Genomic DNA, 26,604 nt, shown 5'->3' with positions numbered 1-26,604 from the left:
CTCTATTTTATGTGTTCTTGCCAGTAAAAACAAACAAACGTTCTTGATCTTGCTTCTTAAAAGTTCAGCATGTCACTTTAACCCAGCAATCTCACTCCCACGAAGTTACCCTACAGACAGACTAAAAAACTACAAACAATTTAAATGTCCATCAACAGAGGACTAATTTAATATACAATGGAATATTATGAGGGTATTAAAAACAATGAGCTAGATTTTTATATGCTAATATGAAAAGAAATCTAAGATGTACTGTTGAATTTTAAAAACATCAAAAATGAAAAAGCAAGAGGCAAATACTATGTTTGCTATAATCCCATTTTTTTAAAAAAGGAGAGATATGTCATAATAAGAGATGTCACAATAACGTGTGGAGAAAGAAAATTTCCAAAAGGTTTTATAATAAACTATAAACAGTTGGTACCTCTGAGGTTTTAGCATTAGTGGGAAGAAAGGAGAAGGGCTTTTAACTTCTCATTTTATATCATTCTGCAGTTTGAATTTCTTAGGGTGTACACCAGTTACTTTTATGATAAAAGTAAGACAAGTTTAAGTCTAAAACATTTTTTTATTAGGACATAAAAGGGGAACGGATACACTTATAAATTGCTTCAGTACATTATTTTTAAAGGGGAGGGGGAGAAAACCACACATTTTGAGTTCTCAATAAAAGATAATCAATTAAAGATGAATATCAACAAGTATTCCAGAACAGCCGGTACATCATACCAGTGTTCACACACAGAATTTGCCCACTGGTCAATACTTTGCAAAAACTAACTCGTTTCAAAACCTTTTTTCTACCTTATACTTTAAAGTTGCATTCTTGAAAAGTGATATATCACCAGATTTCATTGTATAAATTCTGGGTTGACTCCAGCTGTGCCTGCAGGACCCAGATTTTAAAAATTATAGGACTGGAAGAAGAGATCTAAGAAGATATATAACTGAAAATTATCCCTTGCATGTAATCAGAACAAAAGCAAATTTCCTTGCCAACTTTCTGGTTTACCCCTGGCATGAATTTTCAGTGTTTCTTTTAAATCAAAGTATTTAATAAGTTTCCATCTGACTATTAACCTATGATTTAACAGAGCAATAAATATATGTTACACAGCCTAAGGGCATTTCTCATTTCTTATGGTATCTCATAGATTTCAATTTCTTTAGAAAAGCCACGTCTGATTCTACTTTAATAGCTTGCATCAAATGAGTACAGAAACCTTTCTGCAATTGGCAAAGCTTTCTGTCAAGGAATTTTCTCTTGTGCCTCAGTTAAGCTTCAGAATTCTTAATCCAAGTTTACTTTCCTATGTGTAGAAATGACTACTAAACTTTCAAATTTCCTTTTACTCCTAAAGGATAAATCTAATTCCTTAAAATTTCCTTTTATAGGAATCTAAGGTGCCATTCAATGTACGAGTTCATAGATATTAATTAAAATGTAAATGTTAGTATGTCAAACGACAAAATATACTTTTTATTATTTTCCCAGACCTTTTACAACAACATCTGCCCTTTTTGCCTTAGAAGACTGTTTTGGGTATGTGAGGTAAAGGGAGGATGAAAGAGGAAAAATACACGCCACTCTTAGGCCAAAAGGAGGTACTAAAAATCTATAAACTAGTGTTGCTGAAAGGTTATTTCATGAGGAGAGGACGATGCTTCATCTATATGCCTCTAAGCTCTTTGCCTGTTAAATTCATACTTACAAGGAGGCGGCATGTAATGTCGGCAAGATGACAGCGAGGCTTGTGGAGGGGGCTGGGGATGGGGTTGTGCAACCACGCTGGATCCGTAACCATCTACTGATAATGGCTGGCTCGGGGCAGCGGCAGCAGCAGCCTGGTGGCCAAAGATTGCAGCTCGGGAAGAGGAAACAGGACAGCAGGGGTCAAAGGCAGATGCTCCATGAAAACCACCACTTCCATGACTTCTGATACCACCGCTGCTCAGGTCTACTGGCAATGCCTGCTGTATAAAGAGGAACTATGTTTTACCTTTCTGAAATTTGGTCAAAACATTGTTTCATGTTATATTATAAAAGTACTCCTAATGCAATCTAGAAAAATAGAATCTATGAATTTAAAACTGGTAAAAATTTTGAGTGTGAAGACCTACTGAGCACCAAGAAGACACTGTGTGCATCTTGGACTGTAAAAATTCTAGTGCTCATACACTTAAAATCTATAATCAATTTTAAATAATCAAGCATGAGATCATGCTGTAAGATGAACAAAAGTTAATTAATAAATTATTTTAAGATCTGTTTCTCTTCCATTATCTAGATTTTAAGAGAGAAAGAAACTTTTAAATCATACTTCCATATCCTCCTTTACCCCAAAATTCTGATTGGTAATTTACGACTCCTTTACAAAACATATAATCATACCACTGAAAACATTTAAGGCTCCAGGTAAAAATGTGTTCTGTTTTTAAACTGTACACAGCAAGCATTCAACTGAAACTCTAATAGTGCAAACATTATCCAAGATAACAAAGGCCCTAAGATTATTCAAGCTAAACCATTAGCTAGCTTTTCCTCATAACTTTTTTCGCTTAAAAAAAAAAAAAAAAAGATTAAACCATGATTACTTTTATTAGGAATATAATTTTAGGGAAGGCCCATTTACCAAGTTGGAAAATCAAAGAGTCTAGATTCCATCTCTACTCAAAAGTAATTAAGTTTTTTCCCCTGAGCACTTTGAAAAGTCCTTAGTAAAACACTTTACCTTCTACTCTAGAGCAGATTACAGAAACAGACTTGCTTCTTTATATTCTTAAGTATTTTAAATACAAGTCTTTGCTTAGTGTTCAGTACAGCTGTAATTTTTAAAATGTGATTGAAGAAAATAAAGATGTTATATATGGAATCACATGCAGGAATTGTTCAATACTGAAAGATGAGGGGCTAGAGGTGAGGAAAGCTAGGGTAATGCATTTATTAGAGGCCCAGGTCACCCAGCCCAGTGAGGAACCATAGTGGTCTTTGTACTTTTTTTAAATTTATTTTGTTTTATTATTATTATTTTTTAGAGACAGAGTTGTCTTTGTACTTTCAATGGCCTCCCAGCTCAGAGGATAACAGAAACATGAGAAACTCTGGATACTAAAAGGGAAGGAGGATGATGGTACAGGAGAAGCTATAGGAAGGTGAAAAGAAAGAGCTACTTTCCTCTTCTATATTATGTGTCTACAATCAACTAAGTAAATGTCTGGGCTCTTTCTTTTGAGTTGGCAAATACAATATATGCTCCCAATTTGAATAAATAAGGTTTAAGAGTAATATTTTAAGATTGTGAATTATTACTTATGGTTCAAATACTTTCCGTATTTTCCTATTTAGGTTAAAATTTGGCAAATGGACTGGAATATCCACATACTATGAAGGTGAGAAAATTTCCTATCTTCTTCTCCAGTCAGTGATTAAGAACACTCCCAGGGAGTGAGTAAAGTAGGGTGAAGGTCCTCCTAGAAGGAACCGAGGGTAAAGTTAAAAGTAGAGAATAAAAATAAAAGGGGAAAAATCAACACAGAGAACCCTCTTCCTCACAATTCCAACAGTTCATTCAATTATTATTCTAGAAGGAAAAGGGAGGGTAAGCAAAATGGCACAGAAATGGCAAATATTACTTTACACATCTCATAAGTAGTGCATAGCACTAATTAAACTATTCTCTCAAAAGAGAAAGCTACATCCAAAGGAGTAGTAGAGTACAGAGTCAAGTGACTGCTGCAACTTCTCTCGTCAAGCCTAATCCTCCCCAATCTTTCTCTGCCTATCTATAGTCTGACACTCAATCATAAGACATCCACACAATTATAAATCCTCAGATCAGTCTGCCTCTCCTCAACTTCCTGCTGTGTCCACACAGGTCTCAAACGGAGACTATACGAGGCTACCTCATGAGCATGTGGCTAATTTCAGAGTCCTACAAATAGCTACATCAATCTCAAACCGTTCATATTTCCAAAACCGCATTCTCTGTTTACCTTCATACCCATTATAACCACTGAATGCCTGATCCTGCTGATTCTTCTCAAGTTTTGTGTACAGTCCAAATACCTCTACTTAGAGATAGGTGAGTAGGCTACATCTATATTTTACACAAAAGAGATTCTTCCTCTAATTAACTCACTCAGGTTGCTTCCTCATTCCCAAGAGGTAGAACAGGTCTAGACAACCCATAGATGTTAATACTTAGAACTGTTATCAGAACCAAAACATCATCTAAAATCTCTTTAATAATATTTCCTCCTAAACCCTTTCAAATTTCCTTTTGGTATCAGCAGCTAGTTTTTTCTTCTTAAGGGAACACCCACCCCACTTTCTTAATTACTTTTAATTTGTCAGAACCAGAAGAGATAACCAGCAAAAATTTAAAAGATGAAGCAAGTACTTTAAGAAAGGTCAGAGGGTACAGTAAAGCAGCTGCTCTGAACTTCTTCTTGACTTTTTTCTAGCACATTTTTTAGCACTTGTCACTTACAGTTTTAAATTACATCTTTTGCTTTTTAAAGTATGCACCACCAAGGTTTACGTCACAATTATACACAGAGATGACGGAGCAAAAGTTAAAATAGCACATAACACCTCACTTTATTTACTCCATGTGATCACCAATATTAATTTAATATTATTTGACATATCAAGCACTCGCTAATAATATCAACTAATTTACTTAATTCGCAAAAATTTTTTTAAAATCTTATAATTTTTGCTGACGTTTCAATTTCCCACAAACTAAAAACCTCATCTGCTCCTGAGAAACTATGTCACAGGTTTGCATCTGAGACGGCTGTTTATTTCTAGATGAGTGGAGATTATAGGGAGGCTGCAGAATAGGAGGTAGGGTAGAGGAGAAGAAAACTGGGAGAATTCCCGAATTTCTCATGAATTAGGTTGACACTGCAGTTTCAACACTTTGTTTGAAATAAAATCCCAAAGATTTAGATCCACCTACATTTAACTAAAAACACCTAAAAACATCCCAGAATAAAAATTACTATCACGTCCAATTATCTACATCCCTGGCCCCCTCAGTTAGTTGCAATAATTTACATGAGAAAATCCTAAATACTTAATTTAAAAAAATCACACATCATTGAATTAGGCCACTCTTGCGGGGGCAACAAGAATGACTTATTTAGCATATAAACTTTATCATTAGGTTTTTTTTTTTTTCTCCTGAAGGAACCACAATTTTAAAAAATCAAGATGAACTCATCAAATTCCACATACCTGGTCATGGTAGCTGGTACCAGAACTACTATTTGCTCCACAAGGTGCTTGTACTTGTGGAGGTCTTTCCACAGGGCAAGTGGGATCACCAAAGGAGGGAGACACTGGGACAGCTGGGTGGGGAGTATGATGGTGGTGGTGATGATGCTGAAAATGGTGGCCATGCTGCTGGAAGCAACTTGTGTGTGGATGTCCTAACGCATGGTGACTCTGCGACGACCCTCCACATGGCGAGTGCTGGGGACAGCAGGAAGGTAACCTTGGCATCGCAGGAGGGCCAGTTTCCGTTATAGCACTAGATGCAGTTCTCCTTGAGTCATCTTGAAACGAAAAAATGCATAGAGCCAAATGATCAAATATCACTGTGTAAAAGAAAGTGTATATTTTATATATGTGTATAAATAAGTAAATAATTAAGAAGTGATTACTGAATTCAAATATCTGTAAATAATAATGTGATACAGTCACATTCTTAACACGCATATCCTGTAATTTCAGGCAGTGATCTTCACTGGGATTTTCAGGCAAGCTTTAGGAGGCTTATATTTACCATGATGTTTAAATATGGCAATAGATCACCTTTTCCTAGGTCACTATAAATTATTAGTTTTAAATTGTATTTTAAAAACTCTAAAATATCATGGGAGTCTTCCCATTATATGCAACAAAGCTAAGGTTCTCCTGAGCTCCATGAGCCTCTAATACTATAAATCATTCCTATATAATGAAGACTACTATGTACTTCTTAAAATCTTATCTTCTTAAGACATAACTACACGGGCTTCCCTGGTGGCACAGTGGTTAAGAATCCGCTTGCCAATGTAGGGGACATGTGTTCGAGCCCCGGTCTGGGAAGATCCCACATGCTGCAGAGCAACTAAGCCCATGAGCCACAACTACTGAGCCTGCGCTCTAGAGCCTGCGAGCCACAACTACTGAGCCCGTGTGCCACAACTACTGAGCCCGCGTGCCACAACTACTGAAGCCCCTGCGCCTAGAGCCCATGCTCCGCAACAAGAGAAGCCACCGCACTGAGAAGCCCGCGCACCGCAACGAAGAGTAGCCCCCGCTCGCCGCCACTAGAGAAAGCCCACGCGCAGCAACGAAGACCCAACGCAGCCAAAAATAAATAAATAAATAAATTTATTTATTTTTTTAAAAAAAGACATAACCACCCAACTCAGAGCATATCTGTCTAAGTCTCACTAACTTCCAATGTCTTTTCCCTTCCTCTGGTCTCTAAACTCAGACCCAATAGAACAAAAGAAATAAGACTCTACTATGTCGAAAATTAAAAGTCTCTTATAATGATCTAGTGACTCAAGGTTGAACAGTGGGAAAAAACATGGAGTCAGATGGGCCTGAGTTCTAATTCTGAGCCTGTCTAATCTGGAGCAATGTGACCTTAGGAAAGTTATTTAACCTCTTTCTCACCTATTAAATGTAGCAATAATTGCCTTGCATGGTTGTTGTTAGAAAAGATAATAATCTTCTAGGTATGAAATATCCGAGTCCTGATTATGCTCTGTCACATGCCCAGTTATTTTGAAGGTATGTTCTTCCATGCCAAAAGAACAGCAGAAAGTGTCCCCAGAAGGTTTATCCTAGTGTTTCAAACTCCTCTAAAAAAAAAAAGCACCCTTTCCTCAAACTACATATTATGTGGAAATTAGATAAAACAGATAAAAATGGAGATAATTTTTTTTACTTAAAAATAAAAATTAGAAGAGTGGAAAACCCAAATCCCTGTCCTTCCCTTCCCCCACCCCCACGTGACTCATGAGGCATCACCTCAGAATCCTTAGGATTCTGGAGTACCACTGTTCTAGCCTTTTTTCTAGAGTAACCAATACCAGGGATACCCCGCTCCTATTTGGCTCACAGTACATAGCTATTCTCTTCTGGGCCAATGTACCAAAATTAGGAATCTTCTGGTTCTTTACAAATAATACAAAAATCTAACCGAAACTGGCTTAAACAATAAAGGGAATTTATAGACTCACATAAATGAATCTGGGTGGGGATGCTTTAGGCTCTGATTGATGGGTTTGACTGCAGTACACCTCCCTGTAATTCTCCTGGGTCTGCCCTCCCATACATGTCCTATCCTGCTTTTGCTGATTCTCTTCTGGGCAAAGTCTGTGATCTAAACCCTGTTAGGCAGTATCTCTATTCTAAATCTGTGTATATTGGTTCCCCCCACCCCAAGTTCCTACTCTGGCCTACTTGGGCTAATTTCCTGAACCCTTTTGTAAAGGTTCTTAACCTCAGAACTAGAATTCAGGGGTCTGTAAACTTGGATGGAAAAAAATTACAAATTCTTACTAATCTCTAATAGCCTCCTGGAATTAGCACTACCTTGTTATCATCAGTTGAGAGGTTAAATATTACAAATAATTTGTATCAAAAAACAATGAAAGTCAACAAGCTGTTCACTTTTAAAACATAAGTGACAGGGGCTTCCCTGGTGGCGCAGTGGTTGAGAATCTGCCTGCCAATGCAGGGGACACGGGTTCGAGCCCTGGTCTGGGAGGATCCCACATGCCGCGGAGCAACTAGGCCCGTGAGCCACAACTACTGAGCCTGCGCGTCTGGAACCTGTGCCCCGCAACAAGAGAGGCCGCGACAGTGAGAGGCCCGCGCACCGCGATGAAGAGTGGCCCCCACTCGCCGCAGCTAGAGAAAGCCCACGCACAGAAACGAAGACCCAACACAGCCATAAGTAAAATAAATAAATAAGTAAATAAAAATTAAAAAAAAAAAACAAAAAAACATAAGTGACAGCAGATTCAAAGTCAGTTCTATAATTAAATCACTTTCATTCATTTGCATTCCAAATTTCTTGAGTAACCTGGACAGAGTCACAACTGGCATACCTGGAACTGACCATGATCAACAGCCTATCTTGGCTATGCTGAATCAAACATTAAGTAGCTATTTCCCAAAGGCTGTAAGATTTACAGCAATATCATTATTATAGGAACTTTACTTCCTACAACATTTTCAGGGTTGTATCTCAGCCCCCACGTCAAAACGTTACACAAGTAAATGTCATTTATTGTGTGTTACGTCAGAAAAGAAAATCGAAAACCTATGGGACACTAAATCCATTCAGTGGATGGACTAAATGACCTTCATGATTCCTTCCAACTATGACACATTAATTTTACAAACCCAGTTATTTGAGGATTGTGTGTAACTCTAAGATTCAGGAGATGAGTCTGTAACCAGAGCAAGAGATCTAGGGACTGCTAGGGCCATGACTGAAGTGACAGATATGACACTTAACCTGTTCGGAAATGATGTGCCCTCTTGGTCTTCAATTATTTCAAATACAAAACTCAGAGTGAGTGAAGAGGAAGCACAATGACTTTAATATCCTTAAGGCTGAACACATATTTAAGGGGTTATATGATTAGCAGTATGGCCCCCAAAAGAGGACTGACCTTATAGCTCTACTTCTTATGGTACAGTTTTGGCTTCCAATTAAATTAATATTTATTTTCCTACAGTCCAGAAGCTCTCTGTTGCTCAAACAAGGTAGCAATCCAAAGTAAAGACAACTGAATCTCCTCTTGTTCAAGAGTTACTGACCAAAGAAAATTGCCACAGAGTAGAGGCGAAATACAAAGACATCTGATTGAGTAAATAAAACACTGCCTTTTTTTATTAAAATTAGGCCGCTGAGTGGCCACTAAAAATAGATAATCACAAATCTACACCAGAAGAATTAACTCCACAGCCCAGTGACACCAAGCTGGTTAAAATATTTTTATTGTAATTCTAGGAGGATTACTGAGATGTACTCATGCATTTATTCATTTATTTGGCAAGTCTTATACATAATAATGGCATGGTTAAGGATCTACAAAGGTAATGAAAAATGAAAGTCCTGGCCTTTAAAATAACGAATGGATATTGTCTGCCTTTGTTGTTTTATCTCTAGAAACTAGAAACATGCCTGCACAGTGTAGGTGGTTCATTTTTAATAAGCACTTGCTAAATTTAAGCTAACCTCACAAGGGAAAAGAGGCATGCTTGCATTGTTGCAGCTTAGTGCTGAAAAAGAGAAAGACTTGATCTTTGGTCCTCAAGGAGCTCATCATCAAGTACAGAGAAAATTTAAAACAGAAATCAACCAGTATTATAACAGAAGCATTAGGTTCTAGGTACAGTATAGAGCAACACTGCCCCCCAGGGAATATCTGGCAACACCTGGGGATACTTTTGGTGTCACAACTGGAGGGGAGGTAGTGCTACTGGTTATTTAGTAGGGAGAAGCCAAGAATGCTGCTATGGCTACCGGGGGGGAAGGGGGGTGGGATGAATTGGGAGATTGGGATTGACATATACACACTACTGTGTATAAAATAGATAACTAATGAGAACCTACTGTACAGCACAAGGAATTCTAATCAATGCTCTGTGGTGACCTAAATGGGAAGGAAATCCAAAAAAAGAGGGGATATATGTATACGTATAGCTGATTCACTTTGCTGTACAGCAGAAACTAACACAACATTAAAGCAACTATACTCTAATAAAAATTAAAAATATAATAATAATGCTAATATCCTACAATGCACAGGAAAACCGCCCCCCCCCCCACACACACACACAAGAACTGTCCAGCCCAAAGACAATAGTGCCAAGGTTGAGAAATCCTGGCATAAAGAAAGAGTACAGGATCCAAGTCAGACTTTGTAGGTTTGAATTCTTGCTCCACTATCATATAACCTTAGACAAGTTACTTTACCTGTAAAATGAAAAGAACAAGAGAATCTGCCTCATAGGTTATTACAAAAATCAGAGTTAATATAAATAAGTTATTGACCAATATTATGAGTTCAACAGATGTTAGCTATTATTATCCACTACAATTGTTAGCACTGTTTATGTTGTGCTCCCGGTGTCTAGAACAGTGCCTGATACATAGTATGCAATCAACAAATACTTGCTGAATAAATGAATATATAAGATATCATATATGCATAAAGCTAAGAACATTGAGAAGTCAGATGATAAGCTGATTGGGGCATGTTGAGTTTGAGGTGACTTCAGAATGGTCCAGAAGAGAGGCGGTTGGATACGAAAACAAGGAGAGTGTTCTGGAAGCACAATACGGTGAGTCATCGGCATACTGGTGGTAGGTGAAAATACCTACAGTTATGAGATGGACGAGTGAAAGAAGGGATGAAAATAGAGTCCTGGGAGAAAATAAGATGAGAAGAAAATTATTGCCAGATTTTTAAACATCATGTTTGTTTGTTCTGAAAGGAGTCAGAGTTAAAGTTAAATGAAGGAGTTTAAGGTGAAGAAGATCCACTTAGGTGTACACAGACTTAACACAAATGTACACGTGCGTGTACGAAGGGAACGGAACCAACAAAGATGCTGAAGACACAGGGAAGATAACTGATAAAGCAAGGTCAAGGACACAAGAAAGGACAGGAGGTGGAGCATAGATAAAGAGACTGGAAACTATAAGAAGGAGTTAAGAGACCAAGAGTTAGGAGATATGGATAGGTATAAACACACAAAAGTTTTTATTAAGGGGGCTGGAAGTTACAAGTATTCATGCTTGAGAACCTTCATTTATTTTTTTTATCCCCCCTACCCCCGGAAATGAGAGTCTTAAGAAGAATAAGAGAATTTTGGAATAGACACTGAGGGGAAGGAAAGGGAACCGATTGAGATATATCACACTATGACAACTTATTAACAAAAGCCCAAGATTAGATACCATAAAGTCATGAGGCACCAATCTGCATGGTTCTATGATTTTTACCAGTCCCATTTAGGAACCTGGATAAGAGAGAAGCTACATGGCTCAAGTGATTCAAGGTTGGAAATACACAAGAAGGTACAAAGTAAGGACAGGATGTGAAGAAAACAGGTGAATGATGTTCTACAGTCTTGGAAGCAGAATTGAACGCCCCTAATGTAATCTGAATATCTGTATGTGCTTCTATCAGATTGATACAGAGGAACAATTTGGCCTGGAACAAGGTTCTCCTAGTCTAGAGAAATACAACATGAGCAAGTCTATCCCAAGGGTGGTCATTAAAAGATAGAGTAATATCATGAGAAGGCCATTCAGGCAATGAAGTTACTACCTAATAGATAAAATGTGAATCCTAACTAAACAAGGGTGTTAAAAAATAAGTACATAAATAAAAGCTTTGAGACTGTCTTGAAATAAAGTTGGGACTGTTTCACATAACATCTAGATAAGCATAGGGTACATAAAGCTACCAGGAAAGACAGTGCACTCAATAAACGAAATAAAAGCCCATTTCACTTCTGCCTACATTTTTTTTTTTCAACGACACCCCTGAGAAATCTCCTTGTTTCCTCAAGCTTTGCCTCAAGTTTCCAGGGAAGGGAGATCTAAACCAGACACAAGCAGTTTTCCAATCTGCTCAAGGTAAGTTACAGGGATATTATAAGAATTAAATATATTATTAAAAGCAAAAAAAAGATAGAAAATATATGGTGGTTTCATTATTAATGGTGATATAGTCAATCTACAAGCTATAGGGTCTATGATGTCTCTGTTACTAAACAGCAAGTTCCTATCTCTGTGCCGTCATTCAAGAGCGAGAAAAGACTACTTTAAGACCCAGTTAATCTGAGATAAGAGTTAAAACTATAAAACTCTTAAAAGAAAACAGAGGAGTAAATCTTTGAGACCTTTGGTTAGGCAATGGTTTCTTAGATATGACACCAAAAGAGTAAACAACAACACAAAACATTGGGAAAATGACATCAAACTTTTTAAAACTCCCATTCCTATTTTCAATTCTTTTGGATACGGATCTAGGCATGGACTTGTGGGTCATATGCTGCTAACTCTGTGTTTCACCTTTTGAGGAACTGTCAAAGTGTTTTCTACAGTGGCTGCATCATTTTACATTCCCACCAGATATTAATAAAGGTTCCAGGGGCTTCCTTGGTGGCGCAGTGGTTAAGAATCCGCCTGCCAATGCGGGGGACATGGGTTTGAGCCCTGGTCCAGGAAGATCCCACATGCTGCGGAGCAAATAAGCCTGTGCACCACAACCACTGAGCCTGTGCTCTAGAGCCCGCAAGCCACAACTACTGAAGCCCGCGCACCTAGAGCCCATGCTCTGCAACAAGAGAAGCCACCGCACTGAGAAGCCCGTGCACCGCAACGAAGAGAAGCCCCTGCTCACCGCAACTAGAGAAAGCCCAAAGCCTGCAGCAATGAAGACCCAATGCAGCCAAAAATAAATAAAACAAAATAAATAAATTTATAAAAAGAAAAGAAAATAAAGGTTCCAATTTCTCTATATCCTTGTTAACCCTGCTTATCTTCTGATTTCCTGTTCTTTGTTTTTGTTTTGTTTAATTATAGATATCCTGGTGGGAGTAAAGTAGAATTTCATTCTGGTTTTGATTTGCTTTTCCCTAATAACTAATAATGTTTTCATGTGCTTCTTGGTCATTAGTACAAGTGACCTTCTTCTTTGGAAAAATGCCTATGTAAATTCTTTGCCCATTTTAAAACTGGGTTGCTTTTCTTTTTATTGTTGAGTTGTGCAAGTTCTTTATATATTCTGGATACTAGACCCTTATCAAATATCTGATTTTCAAATATTTTTCTCCCATTCTGTAGGCTATCTTTTCACTTTCTTAAAATTTCCTTTGATGTACAAAAATTTTAAATTTGATGAAGTCCTGTTTATCTATATTTTTCTTTCGTTGCTTGTATTTTTGGTGTCAGCCATTCAATTCTCCCCCATCTCTTTCAGTTGAGCTATAATACTTCAGTAACATATAGCACACAGACTCAAATATGAAGTCATAGTCTAATTCTAATAGAGACCACTTTGTTCACATATGATGCTTATTCTAAGAATACACTCTTGCTGACACAGCTAAAATCTTAAAAACAACAATCCTTTTTCTAACAGAGTCCCCTCCCTGCTTTTTTTTTTTTTTTTCTTTTTTTACATACCTCCTGTAGAAGTACCAGTCATACTATTGCTTGCAAGCATAGGTGAAGTCTCTGACACTGCGGAGGGTTGGCTACTAGTGACAGCTGAAGCAGTATCAGAGGGCTGCTCAGAGGTAGATGGATTTGAATTGTTAATGGAAGCGCTTGTGGTTTGTGATTCCATTCTCGTGGAAGTGGTTGGTACTACAGTAGGTTCTACAAAATACAAAATGTTTATTTAGCATTTCAAAACAAATTAGGTAATGGGTTATATTTTAGTAAAAGCTAACATTTTTATGATAATTATTAAAACAAAATATGAACCCTCTAATAAGTACAATATACAGTAAAAAAAAAGTTTTCATAAAGTTAAACTGCAACATTAAAATGACATGTTACTGCATTTTTAAAAACCCAACACATATATGTATATTCCAATAATTCAAAGGACTAACATAGTTTTTTTGGGTAATGACCATGTAAGTCTTCTGATCACAAAGAAAAGAGGCAAAGTAAAAGTCCCTCTCCTATGTTTATACACATTGTCACAGGCTGTTAGAACAGTATACAAATTGTACTTTCTCTGGTTACATTATGGATTCTAGAGTCACACTGCTTGGATAGCAATTCTGATTTCATCACTGACAGTATGATCTAGGATAAATTACTTAACCACTCTCTATTTCCTCACCTGTAGAACTAGGAAAGTACAGAATTTTCTTCACAGAACTGTTGTTAGGATGAACAGAGATCACACATATAAAGCATTTTATATGATGCTTTACAAGCAGTAGTCATTCAATAAACATTAGCTATGATTTTTAATAACCGTTTTAATTTCTTTCTTACATGCCTTTTTGTGCGTTTTTCCCCCAAATTTTTTTGCCAATATTAATGTTCATCAGTGCTTTCTAATAAAAATTAAAGTTTCTGTAGTAGAAATTAAAAGAAATTTCAGGCAGACCTTAACTTATGAATGAGTTATACTTTAGACCCTAATTGTTAAATGACTGTTTAAAAATTAAGAATAATGGGAATAATAATTACATAATAATACTAATAATAATAATTACATAGTCACAATAATTAGACCTGAATTATCACTCTTTAAATGTGATATACAATGAGAGGACAACTATTCTATACAATGAAGCGAGGTACGCTGATTCCTGAAACACAAATAGTACCTGTTAGTCTATATGGGACCCTGTACTTCAGATGCTTAAAGAAATATATTTGCCTAAACATAAAAGGGGGAGGGAGGAACCTCTGTTGATCTGCAAATAGTTTATCTCAGTTTCTCAATCTTAGCAGTACTGACAGTGGCTGAATAATTCTTTGTTGGAGATGGGAGGGGAGGAGGGTGGACTGTCCTTTGCACTTTAGGATGTTTAGCAGCATCCCTGGCCTCTACCCATTAGATGTTAATAGCACTCTCCCCCAACTGTGAGAACCAAAAGTGTCTGTAGATATTGCCAAATGTCTCTAGGGGCACAAAATGGCCAGTAGGTAAGAACCACTGGTCTAACTGATAAACTTAAGCTTTGGACTTATTTTTAATAAGATAGAAGCCTTCCACTAAAAGAAACCAGTAGGGAGAAGGGGGCATCTCCTGATCACTGGAATACTTTTAACCTAAAAGTAAAAGTATTCTGTTTGAACTAAATTCTAGTGGGTTAAAAGGCTACTCTGTCACATTTTGTTACTTTACTGGATGGCAGGTGTCACATGGGAAAACACACAAAAAGTTTCCAAAAGAGCCATCAATATTTAACTGAGTAATCTTTAATTAATCCCTATTGTATTAACCACTGCCTTACAGATAATTTATGGTGCTTCAAAATAAAAACCGAGACATTGTTAAATGAAATGTAGACAATGGGAATAAATAACCTCTTAATAAACATCTTAATTCCAAAGTACTGCTACTCTGAAAGTTATGATCATCCAAACTGCAAACAGCCGATATAAGAGATGATTGCACAAGGCCCCTAACTCTTCCTACCTAGTGAATGTACCCTTTTTCCAATTTATAGCTAACTGCCAAAATTAACAAATTCATATACGGCTTACTGTCTCCTTAAGGAAATTATGACTGACCATTTCCTTCTAAGATGTAACTATTACTATCTGAAGACAATTCTCAATATGAGGGAAAATTCACATACGTATTCATATATTCATACTTGCTACCACTTTCCCTAACCTCTGTTTTCCAACTCTAGCTTTATTTCCTCAGTTACTTGGGTGCAGCTGTAAGCCAAAACAAAACACTAAAGCTGAGCAGCACATAAGGTAACCATATTATTACACTGAACGATAACACAACTTTTAAAAGCAAACTGAACATTTCAAATAACCAGTATTAACCATTTAAACTCAGTTAGGGGCTTCCCTGGTGGCGCAGTGGTTGAGAATCTGCCTGCCAATGCAGGGGACACGGGTTCGAGCCCTGGTCTGGGAAGGTCCCACATGCCGCGGAGCAACTGGGCCCGTGAGCCACAATTACTAAGCCTGCGCGTCTGGAGCCTGTGCTCCGCAACAAGAGAAGCTGCGATAGTGAGAGGCCCGCGCACCGCGATGAAGAGTGGCCCCCGCTTGCCCCAACTAGAGAAAGCCCTCGCACAGAAACAAAGACCCAACACAGCCAAAAATAAATAAATAAAAATAAAAAAATAAACTCAGTTATATTGCTTTTCTGTTCTGTATTTTTAAAGTGTTGTTTCTATTTTTCATAGCAAAGTTAAAGTATGATAACAATATTATAAATGAAAGTATCAATAACACATAAGTCTGAGGATAGATCAAACCACCTCTTGTAAAAATAATTTTTTTCTAAGAAAGTAACTACCAAGCAATGAAGTAATAATCAGAAAGAATTTTTAGACACAACTTACAAACTGAGGTTATTATATTAATTGAAAAATAACATTAGGATACCTGGCAACTTCCCTGTAATTTAATATATATTACCATTAAGCAGCAATAGAAGTTTCTAGCATATTAAGATACTTCATTTTACCAAATCTTCTTCATAATTCTACACTGCTAGTACTCCAACTTACCATCTTCATCAACAGTAAGGTCCACAACTTCTGCTGCATTCTGCCTCAAGGGCTGTATAACAGTAGAAATCCTACTGCGGTTCCGTGGTTCCTGTGGTCGACTTGTATGAGAACTTGAACCTTGGCTCCAGTGAGATCTATTGTGTCCAAGGGTTGAACGAGACCTTAAATAACAAAATTTTTAGTTACCTAAGAAATCATAAGCCTTTCTTACAAGCTAAGTTGTGAAATTCTTCATTCAAGAATTCTCCAGAGGGGCTTCCCTGGTGGCGCAGTGGTTAAGAATCTGCCTGCCAATGCAGGGGACAAGGGTTCAAGCCCTGGTATGGGAAGATCCCACATGCTGAAGAGCAACTAAGCCCGTGCACCACAATTACTGAGCCTCGGCTCTAGAGCCCGTGAGCCACAACTACTGAAGCCCACGCACCACAACTACTGAAGCCCACGCACCACAACTACTGAAGCCCGCATGCCTAGAGCCTATGATCCACAACAAGAGAAGCCACCACAATGAGAAGCCCGCACACCGCAATGAAGAGTAGCCCCCGCTCGCCGCAACTAGAGAAAGCCCGTGTACAGCAACGAAGACCCAACGCAGCCAAAAATAAATAAATAAAATAAATTTTTTTAAAAAAAGAATTCTCCAGAGAAATAATCATAATAGAATTTAAAATTCTGACTAGCATAATGCCTAGCACTCAATAAACATCTGCTGAATTAAATGTTCAACAAATGTTCACCAATCAACTGACCTCAGAAAATGAAAAATGATATGTTAGCCCAATCATTGGTGTAAAATACAGGATTCTGTTTCAAGAATGCTGCTCCCTTTTCAATGTTTACTTTGAATATTCACCTGGGTTATAATCAATTACTTACGTTTTATGTTAATACCTAAAATTATTCACCATAGGTATAGTAACAAAAATATCAACACCCTAAACATTTAACATTCACATGATCTTCTATGTTTAGTTTAGATTGGCTCTGCAAAGCATGGCTTTGGGAGTCCCAAACCAAGCTAAGTTTCTGGGACTGTCTAAAAGAGATTCAAAGCACCGGAGAGAGTTCTTGCCATCAGGAGAGGTACGGACAGTTGTAGCTAGTTTACTATAAGAAACATCATCGTTTGAGCTGCTTTAGGCTTTAAAGGCATATAATCACAAACCCTCAACACTGAATGCTTTTATCATCTTTTAATTATGTGTACTGTACTAAATTACTTACAGCACATATTTTATTTAAAAAAATTCTTAAAGGATTCACTGTAATGATCTGGACTAAGGGTACAGAGGGATAGTATGTAGAATATGCAGTCCTCAGGCTTCAAGGAGAAAAACATAAATATGCTTTAGAAAGATGGGGCTTACGAAGTTGGTTTTTTCTCCTGCCCAAACTGAATGTAAAACTGCCTATAAGCTTATTGTCACTATGTATGGAAAGAGTGAGCCAGATCCACTAACATGCAGTCATCGTATAAGCTTGACCACTCAGAAAAGAACTCCGAAGTTCAAACTGAGCTTTGGCCTCAGCCACTATAGAGCCTAAAAGTTTAGAAAGAAGTTCAAATTCTAAAATTAAGTTTTCAGGTAACAGGAGTACAGAGGTTAAATCCTGAGACAGAGTTTAAAAAAAAAGACCGTGTATTCCAGCAAGAATTGTATAGATTAAGGCTTGAAGGTAAACAAATATTTCAAGCTGAAATGGTTTTAGATAAGGAGAATGATCACCATTTAAAATTCTTGAGAAGCCAAGAGTCTTTGATGAGAGACTGAGTAGTCTATTATTTCTCAGAAGCTGTTAACAGCTGCAGAAACTTCCACGTCCACTATACAGCACTTCTGTGAAAACTTCACAGGGTGTCCTAACTCCAAATATAATGCTGAGTAAAGTACCAGCAAAAATCTTGATGTATGATGAACAGTTTCACAGAGGCCTTAGTCGCCCCTATAATTAGTGGCAACTGTCAAATCCTGACACAAAGGGATCTGAAACACAGATGCATTCTCTCTTAAACAGGAAGGGCCAAGAGCCAGCTAAAGTGACAAAGTTAATATCAAGATGAAAAAAAAATTAATTACAGGGGACTGAGTGAACTGATGAGGATGATAATTTTTGTGACTTTCTGTTTGAATAAAAAAAAAAAAAATCCCACAAGGACTCAGAGGCAAAAAAATATACAAATCAATTTTCACTGCAAAGTAAAGGAGCTGTTACAGTGGAGGATTACTGGACTGAATGTCAATATTATGACAGTATGAGTGTATTTCGTGTTTGGTAATTGCAATAGTTGTTGCTTTTGTTGTGGTCATTCATTTACAATGCTTGGCGTCAGTTTATTTATCTCTTGTAAAAATAAAATACAGTGTGTGTGTGTGTGTGGAAAAAAAAAAAGAAAAAAAAATAGATGTACGGGGTAGATGTAGATATAAATGTAAATATAGAAATGCATATAGCTCTAGAATGTATATATGTATGTATGTATACATATCTATATTTATAGATGTATAAAAAATAAAAAAATTAAAAAAAATAAAGTGACAATGTTAATATTCTAGGTAACCATAAGGAAAATAAATATGGCTAATGAGCACTGTGTGTCTTTTTCAAGAGCACTGTCTATCACTATGTAAATGCATCTGCTTGAACATTTAAGTGTCTACATGAAAAGAAAGCTCTCCAGTTCCACGAAAAAACAGGTCTTTAGTTTCAACAATTGTTATAGCTCATAAAAAGGGAGTCAGTGTTGTACCAACCACTATGGACAGTCACAGAATAACTGTGGCACATACTGTGGAGTATCAATTTTCCTCGGAGTCTGGGAAAATCATTTAAAACTTAAACAGGGATGTATTAATAGAGTGCTCTCTTCCATGCCATTAGAAGTAGTACTCCAATGGGAAAGTGGCAAGTAAAGAAGCACATTTTAGGTATGATTGTAACATGCTTCCAAAATAACAACGCTTTTTTTAAAGATCAGTAACAAGTTAAAATACAATAAGCAAATGCATTTCTAAATTCATTCCAACACAAAAATTAAGATTCATCCACAGTTCGGTATATCAAATGAAAGAGAGGAGTACTTCACTGCTTCCTTTACCAGTATTTGTAATCATCTAAAGCACAAAATGAATTGTGTTAGGGTCTCTCTCTCTTTTTTTTTTTTCCGTCAAAGTGATTCTCAAAAGGGCAATGTCATTTCCAGTTATTTATCAAAACAAATGAGGATATCTCATTCATTTTTTACTACAGGGCTTATATAAAATTACTGAGTGAAGGACAAAAAAATCCAAAAACTATGTTTTATACTAAGTTGTCCTAACATAATAGCATAAACATCACTGGTATTAATGAGATACCAATATCATTCCCAATACTTATGTACCATTCACATCTAAATTTCAGAGGAGTTTGTGAACTCTCTGAATCACAAAACAAATTCAATTTTATAAAACACCAAGTAAAACTGATGTTTATCTAGAGCAATGACTCAACACTCACTGTATACTTGGGGTGCTTAAAAAAATACTGATTCCTAAGATTCTGGTTCAGCTGGTCTGGGCTATGATCCAGGCAACAATATATATTTTATCATCTTCCCAGATGAATCTAACGCAGTCTGGTTTGACAACCACTAATCTGGTTGGTATACACACACTAAAACTAGGTAAAGAAAAAAAAAGTAAAAAAATGCAAATATCTGCAGCACAAATGTGTCTAAATATTTACATTTAAAACTTCAAACATACAACTAGGAATTAAAATCTTACCGATAGCTTTCCCCAACTGTTACTATCTCCACTTCACTGTCAGTTGAGGTAACATTAATTTCTTCATTGGCAGTGATCTGGGGAGTGGAGGAAGCTTCTATCACCACAACATCTTCATCAATATTTCCTGGAAACAAAAAGAAAAAACATTTAAAGGGCATATGGGATAAACAACAAGGTCCTACTATACAGCACAAGGAGCTATATGCAGTATCCTATGATAAACCACAATGGAAAAGAATACCAAAAAAAAAAAAAAAAGATGTATATATATGTATAACTGAATCACTTTGTATATATATGTTTAACTGAATACAAAAAAAAGTATGTATATATATGTACAACTGAATCACTTTGTATATACGTATAACTGAATACAAAAAAAAGAATGTATATATATGTATAACTGAATCACTTTGCAGAAATTAACATAACATTGTAAATCAACTATACTTCAATTAAAAACATACAGAGCATATGCTTGTCAGCTAACTTAAAGACAAAAAGTTTTATTTTGACTTTGAAGGCTGAAATTCATTACAAAAGTAAAATTCATATCTGTCAAATCAAAGTTTTTAAAACCAGAGCTCATTATGCAAAGTGAAAACAGTACTTACTCTCTTAATTTGCACGTTTGTTTCCTCTTACGATTTTTGTTTGTTCTTTACAAACTTTTAGTAGTTTCCATATGAATTTGTATAATCTTACATAAAGATATTAATACTGTAATATCTGAAAGTACTCATTTAAGATCTTATGTAAGATATTCACATTCTATAAGATATCAACCCTTTAATATCTAAAATGAAGATACTACACTCTCTCTAAGTTTTCTTCAAGGTTTTTTTATTTACGTAATATGGTATTCTTTTAAGAAAAACACAGTAGCTTTTCAGTTTTGTGCTAAAAAATCTGTAATTTTTTTGTACGTGTTCTTTTCTAAAGTATTCCAAGTTCAGAAAGTGCTTCGTCATCTAGAAGATGGTACATACTATATTTGGTGCAATGTGTTTCCTTAATGTTTACTTCACCTAGGACTAATTTTTACTTATGGCATTAGATAAGATTATAAATAGAATCTGGCCCTGCTCAGTGAAATAACCCAGTCACAAAAAAACACTGTATGATTTCACTTATGTGAGGCATCTAAAGTAGTCAAATTCCTAGAGAAAGTGGAATGGTGGTTACCAGAGCTGGGGGGTAGAAGGAAAAGGGAGTTGTTTAATGGATATAGAGTTTCAGATTGCAAGAAGAAAAAGTTCTGGAGATCTGTTTCACAACAATGTGAATATTCTTAAAACTACTGAACTGCACACTTTAAAATGGTCAAGATGGTTAAACAAAAAAAAAAAAAGAAAAAAAGAAAAGTTGTGCTCCATTTCTTCTCTTGCTATATTTTCCACAAATCTAGGGCTAAAATGTCTTCTTTTTTAAAACACTCTTCTCTCTTCATTACCATCACCTGTCAATGTAAAGATCTGCCAACAGTTTACAAGTAATATCTTGTGATAAAAATCTTCCCATAATAAGAATATTGAGAGCTTAAAATTTCACCCACTTTAAGTGTACATTTCACTGATTTTAGTGTGTTTATGGAGCACAGCCATCACCTCAATCCAGTGTTAGAACATTTCCAACACCCTAAAAAGATCCCACATGCCCTATTTCAGTCAATCATTGTCCCTCTAACCCCATCCCTACATCCCTACAACAACTAACATGCTTTCTGTCATTATGGATTGATTTGTATTTTCAAGAGCTCAATATAAATGGAGTAATACATTACATATACTTTCATATCTGGCTTATTTCACTGAGTGTACTTATTTTGCGATTTATTCATGTTGTGTGTGTATCAATAGTTCATTCTTTTTTACTGCTGGGCAGTATCCTATCATATGAATACATCACAGTTTGTTTATCCATTCTTCTGTTGATGGACATCTGAATTTTTCTCACTTTTGCCTATTACAAATAAATACACGTACTTCAGGCATACATGTACTTTCATTTTTCTTGGGTAAATACTTAGGAATGTAATTTCTAAATACTATGGTAAATTTATGTTTAGCATTTTAATGAAGTACCAAATTGTTTTCCTAAGTGACTGTTCAGTTTTACATTCCCACCAGGAAAATGAGGGCTCCATTTTCTCTACATCTTTGCCACTAATTGTTACCGTCTCTTTTTCATCATAGCCGTTCTACTGCATGTACAGTAGTATATATAGTAGTATATATTCTTTTCATTTTCTTAATGGTGTCTTATGAAACATAAAAGTCTTTCATTTTGATGAAGCCCAAATCAGCTATTTCTTTAATGGATCATGTTTTTGGTGACCTTTTAAAGAAATCTCTGCATAGCCAAAGGTGACTAAGAATTTGTATGTTTCTTCTAGAAGTTGTATAATTTAGCTTTTACATTTAGGTCTGTGATCCATTTTGTTAGTTTCTGTGTCTGACATGATATAAAAGGTCTAAATTCACCTTTTTAGCATGTAGATCCATAACTGTCCCAACACTATTTGTTGAAAAGACTGGAATAATTCTATTTTGATACTTAGTAGATTCAGGTTTTCCTAATTATTCTTCAGGATTATAAAATCAAGGGGAGAGAAAAATTCTTGAGATTTGGACTGGATTGGCATTAAGCATCACTAACAAAGCCCTGATATCTCTATAATATACATACTTTCATCCAAGAACATATCTTGCCATCTACCAATATCATATTTATAAACCTGGAGAAAAACTGAGGGTTTGGTTTGATTATAATTGTAACTCTCTATAAAGCTACATAATTTTCTTCATAGAAGCTAAATATACTCCTATTGAGATTATTCTTAGACTCTTTATTCTCTTTGCTGCTCTTGTAAACATGCTCCCTTTTTTCATAACATTTTCTACTAGTACGGTGGTATTCCATTGATACCGTATATTCACTTTTACCCAACTCTTACAGAACTCTTGCTTAGCACAATGACAACAAATGGCTCAACTTTCTTCTCACTGTGGAATTTACGCAGTCTACATTCCTTCACCCGAGGCACCATTCCTAGACAACCTGGAATTTCATCTCGAATATACCTCTACATCATCAAGTATCTGCACTACTTCAAAAGCTGGCCAGTATCTGGAGGAGGTTACAAGCCCATGACAAAGATCTATAACATGCTCTCTGATACTCCAAAGAGGATAACAAAGAAGGCACTGGTAAATCACAGAGGCAATAAAATATGATCTGATTGGAGAAATAGTTATTTTAAAAATATTCCATAATATTTCTATTTTGGAATACTTGCAAATTGTTCTATCCATTAAATAGAAAAAAACTAAGATTTAAAAATTATGAGATGTGCAAATTTTTAAAGTAGTTTCTAAGTTCTAAAGATTACACACATACACACGTTCAGGTCAAATGTATTTTTAACAGCATAAATATCTTATAGGCAGAGAAAAACAAAATAGCAGCACTCAGTGGCTATTTAAAATAATATTATCGATTCAATTTCCAAATTACTTTTCTAATTCTTCAAAATCACATACACGATGCAGCTTAAGGTAAGAGTACACAGGCAATCATATATTTAAAACTAAAAGCATTATATATAAAAATAAAAGACCATGGATTTTTTTTTTAAAAAAAAAACCTCTCTTATTTTAACCCACCAAATGGACATTGCCACTTTACATGGAGAAAAGCTACATCTATATATCAGCTTTATTAGTGATTTTTCTCCATATATGTATACATGAAATTTCTTTACAAGCCTGTAAAAAAAATCACCTAACATTATTAAACACCTTTTACACAGTTATGCAAAGTCAAATATAAATGTAACATTTTGAAGTTCCAATGATAAATGATACAAAGCTAGCTTTGCTAATGCATTAAAATTCAATTTATATAATTTTTTATGAACACAGAGATTGTATAACTAAAAGTTATATAAATAACTCATTTAGGCACTGTTACTCTATTGTTTAAACATCATTTTTCTAAAAAGAATCTTTATAAGCATAACTTGAACATAATACATAAAAATCATGTAACTAAATAATAATCACAATTAGGCAAGATTTGGGCATCTTTAGAATGACTATTATTTAAAACACAATTTAAAGGAAACATTCCTAAAATTATGAAGTTAACCTTAATACAGCTTTTAAAAAATCAAGAGAATAGGTCACTTCTTATTGGGAAAATTTCATTTTCATGTCTTTTACATGTAGAAATATTACAGGACGAGAGACTTGAGTGCAGCTGAGAGTGATGGGACTGCAGGTGATTTAGCTATTTCTTCTAAGATTACTTATTTTGCTTGTACTTTTTAACACATTTTTGACTAGAGACGTAGTTTCAGCAAAAATCCCCCTGTCAATAATGTATTAATACATCATGAGAAAAATAAAATGTAATAACCTGGGTAGTGTACAATGGTAACAAAAACAATGGTTTCTCTGACAGAGGTCTTCAAGAACCCCCCAAAATCATTGATTATTCTGGTCCCCCTGTGCCTTAAGTCTGGTATGATACCAATAATAAGAACAGCTTCCAATTTGTGAGCACATACTCTGTCCCACATATAATATTCTGCATGTCTAGCTCCATGAAGAAACTGAAACTTAAAAGTTTAAACGACTTGTCAAGCAAACATGAGCAACACTTGGAATTAACACCTAATTTCAATTCTAAACTCAGGCTCTTTACATGAAGTATATCACCATGCCGTAACTACTCAACAAGCTGGTGCTAATTACTATCAAAAGAATCTTCCTGTTACACTACTGCTCCTGTCTTTTGCAGTCACAAAAGTTACTGAAGTTTTAACAGCTTTGACTCTTCTTTGGGACTCTTCTGCTGGGTATCTATCGAACAGAAATGAAAACATATACATACACAAAGAATCTGTACCCAAAGGTTCACAGCAGCATTATTCACAATAGTCAAATACTAAAAACAATTAAATGTCCATCACCTGACAAATGGTAAACAAATCCATACAATGGAATACTATAAAGGAACTAAATAATAAAATAAATAGAACAGAATAGAATTAAATTAAAATTAAACAAAATGAAATGAAATGAAACTAAGTACTGATACCTGCTACGACATGGATGAACCTCAAAAACACTATGCTAAGTGAAAGAAGCCAGACACAAAAGACCACATATTGTATGATTTCATTTATATGAAATGTCCAGAAAAAGCGAGTCTATACAGACAGCAACAGATTAGAGGCTGTATGCAGAAGTGAGGGTTGGACAGGGATTAACTATAAACAAACAGGGATACGGGATCTTTGGGGATTAATGGAAATGTTCTGAAACTGTACTGCAGTAATGGCTGCACAGCTCTGAATTTACTAAAAATCACTGAATTGTATACTTAAAATGGATGAATTTTATGGTAGGTAAATTATACCTCAATGAAGCTGTTAAAAAAAAAACAAAAAACCTGTAAAACATTCCCTGCAAGATACAAAACTAGGGGGCTTCCCTGGTGGCACAGTGGTTGAGAATCCGCCTGCCAATGCAGGGGACATGGGTTCAATCTCTGGTCCAGGAAGATCCCACATGCCGTGGAGCAACTAAGCCCATGCGCCACAACTACTGAGCCCGCGTGCCACAACTACTGAAGCCCACGCGCCTAGAGCCCGTGCTCCACAACAAGAGAAGCCACTGCAATAAGAAGCCCGCGCACTGCAACAAAGAGTAGCCTCCGCTCGCCGCAACTAGAGAAAGCCCGTGCACAGCAATGAAGACCCAACACAGCCAAAAATAAATAAATAAAATAAATAAATTTATTAAAAAAAAAAAAGATACAAAACTAGATTTCAGGGCTTCCCTGGTGGCGCAGTGGTTGAGAATCTGCCTGCCAATGCAGGGGACACGGGTTCGAGCCCTGGTCTGGGAAGATCCCACATGCCGCGGAGCAGCTGAGCCCGTGAGCCACAACTACTGAGCCTGCGCGTCTGGAGCCTGTGCTCCGCAACAAGAGAGGCTGCGACAGTGAGAGGCCCACGCACCGCGATGAAGAGTGGCCCCCGCTCGCCGCAACTGGAGAAAGCCCTCGCACAGAAACGAAGACCCAACACAGCCATAAATAAATAAATAAATAAAAATTAAAACAAACAAACAAACAAAAAAAACTAGATTTCAGTAAATGAAAACACATTCCATACTCTGGAAGAGGAATACCCAAAATCCTAAAGATGTCAGTTCACCCTAATTTAGCCTACAAATACAATCCCAATAAAAATATCATCATGTGTCTCCCCACTACCACCATACTCAGATAAAAAGTTGATTATAAGTTCACTTGGAAGAATAAACAGGCAAGAATAACCAGGAAAACATGAAAGAGTCTATAATTATAACAGTGTGCTTCTAGTGCGTGGACAGGCAGACCAACCAATGGAACAGTATGAAAGCTCCATAAATAGATCCAAATACTTATGGAAATTTAACATATGACAAAGGTGGCAACTCAAGTCAATAGGAAAGTCTTTAATGATTTGTTTGGGATAATTGGATAGCCACATGAAACAAAAAGGATCCATTC

General features: G+C 36.2%; 1 protein-coding gene across 8 annotated transcripts in view; it reads right to left on the bottom strand.

Moving 5' to 3' along the window:
• The window catches only part of RNF111 (ring finger protein 111), an 86,074-nt gene that overhangs the window by 15,816 nt on the left and 43,654 nt on the right, over nucleotides 1–26,604 (bottom strand). For all 8 annotated transcript variants that reach the window (XM_068552547.1, XM_068552561.1, XM_068552569.1 and 5 more), the window contains 5 exons: nucleotides 20,038–20,164; nucleotides 16,268–16,431; nucleotides 13,224–13,418; nucleotides 5,243–5,562; nucleotides 1,713–1,974 (listed from right to left, as the gene is read on the bottom strand). In XM_068552547.1, the coding sequence (XP_068408648.1) occupies nucleotides 1,713–1,974; nucleotides 5,243–5,562; nucleotides 13,224–13,418; nucleotides 16,268–16,431; nucleotides 20,038–20,164 (1,068 nt within the window). The remainder of the gene's footprint in view (nucleotides 1–1,712; nucleotides 1,975–5,242; nucleotides 5,563–13,223; nucleotides 13,419–16,267; nucleotides 16,432–20,037; nucleotides 20,165–26,604) is intronic.

The sequence above is a fragment of the Eschrichtius robustus genome, chromosome 1 (assembly GCF_028021215.1).
Source record: "Eschrichtius robustus isolate mEscRob2 chromosome 1, mEscRob2.pri, whole genome shotgun sequence".
NCBI lineage: Eukaryota > Metazoa > Chordata > Mammalia > Artiodactyla > Eschrichtiidae > Eschrichtius > Eschrichtius robustus.
This window is presented reverse-complemented; position numbering and strand designations above follow the sequence as displayed.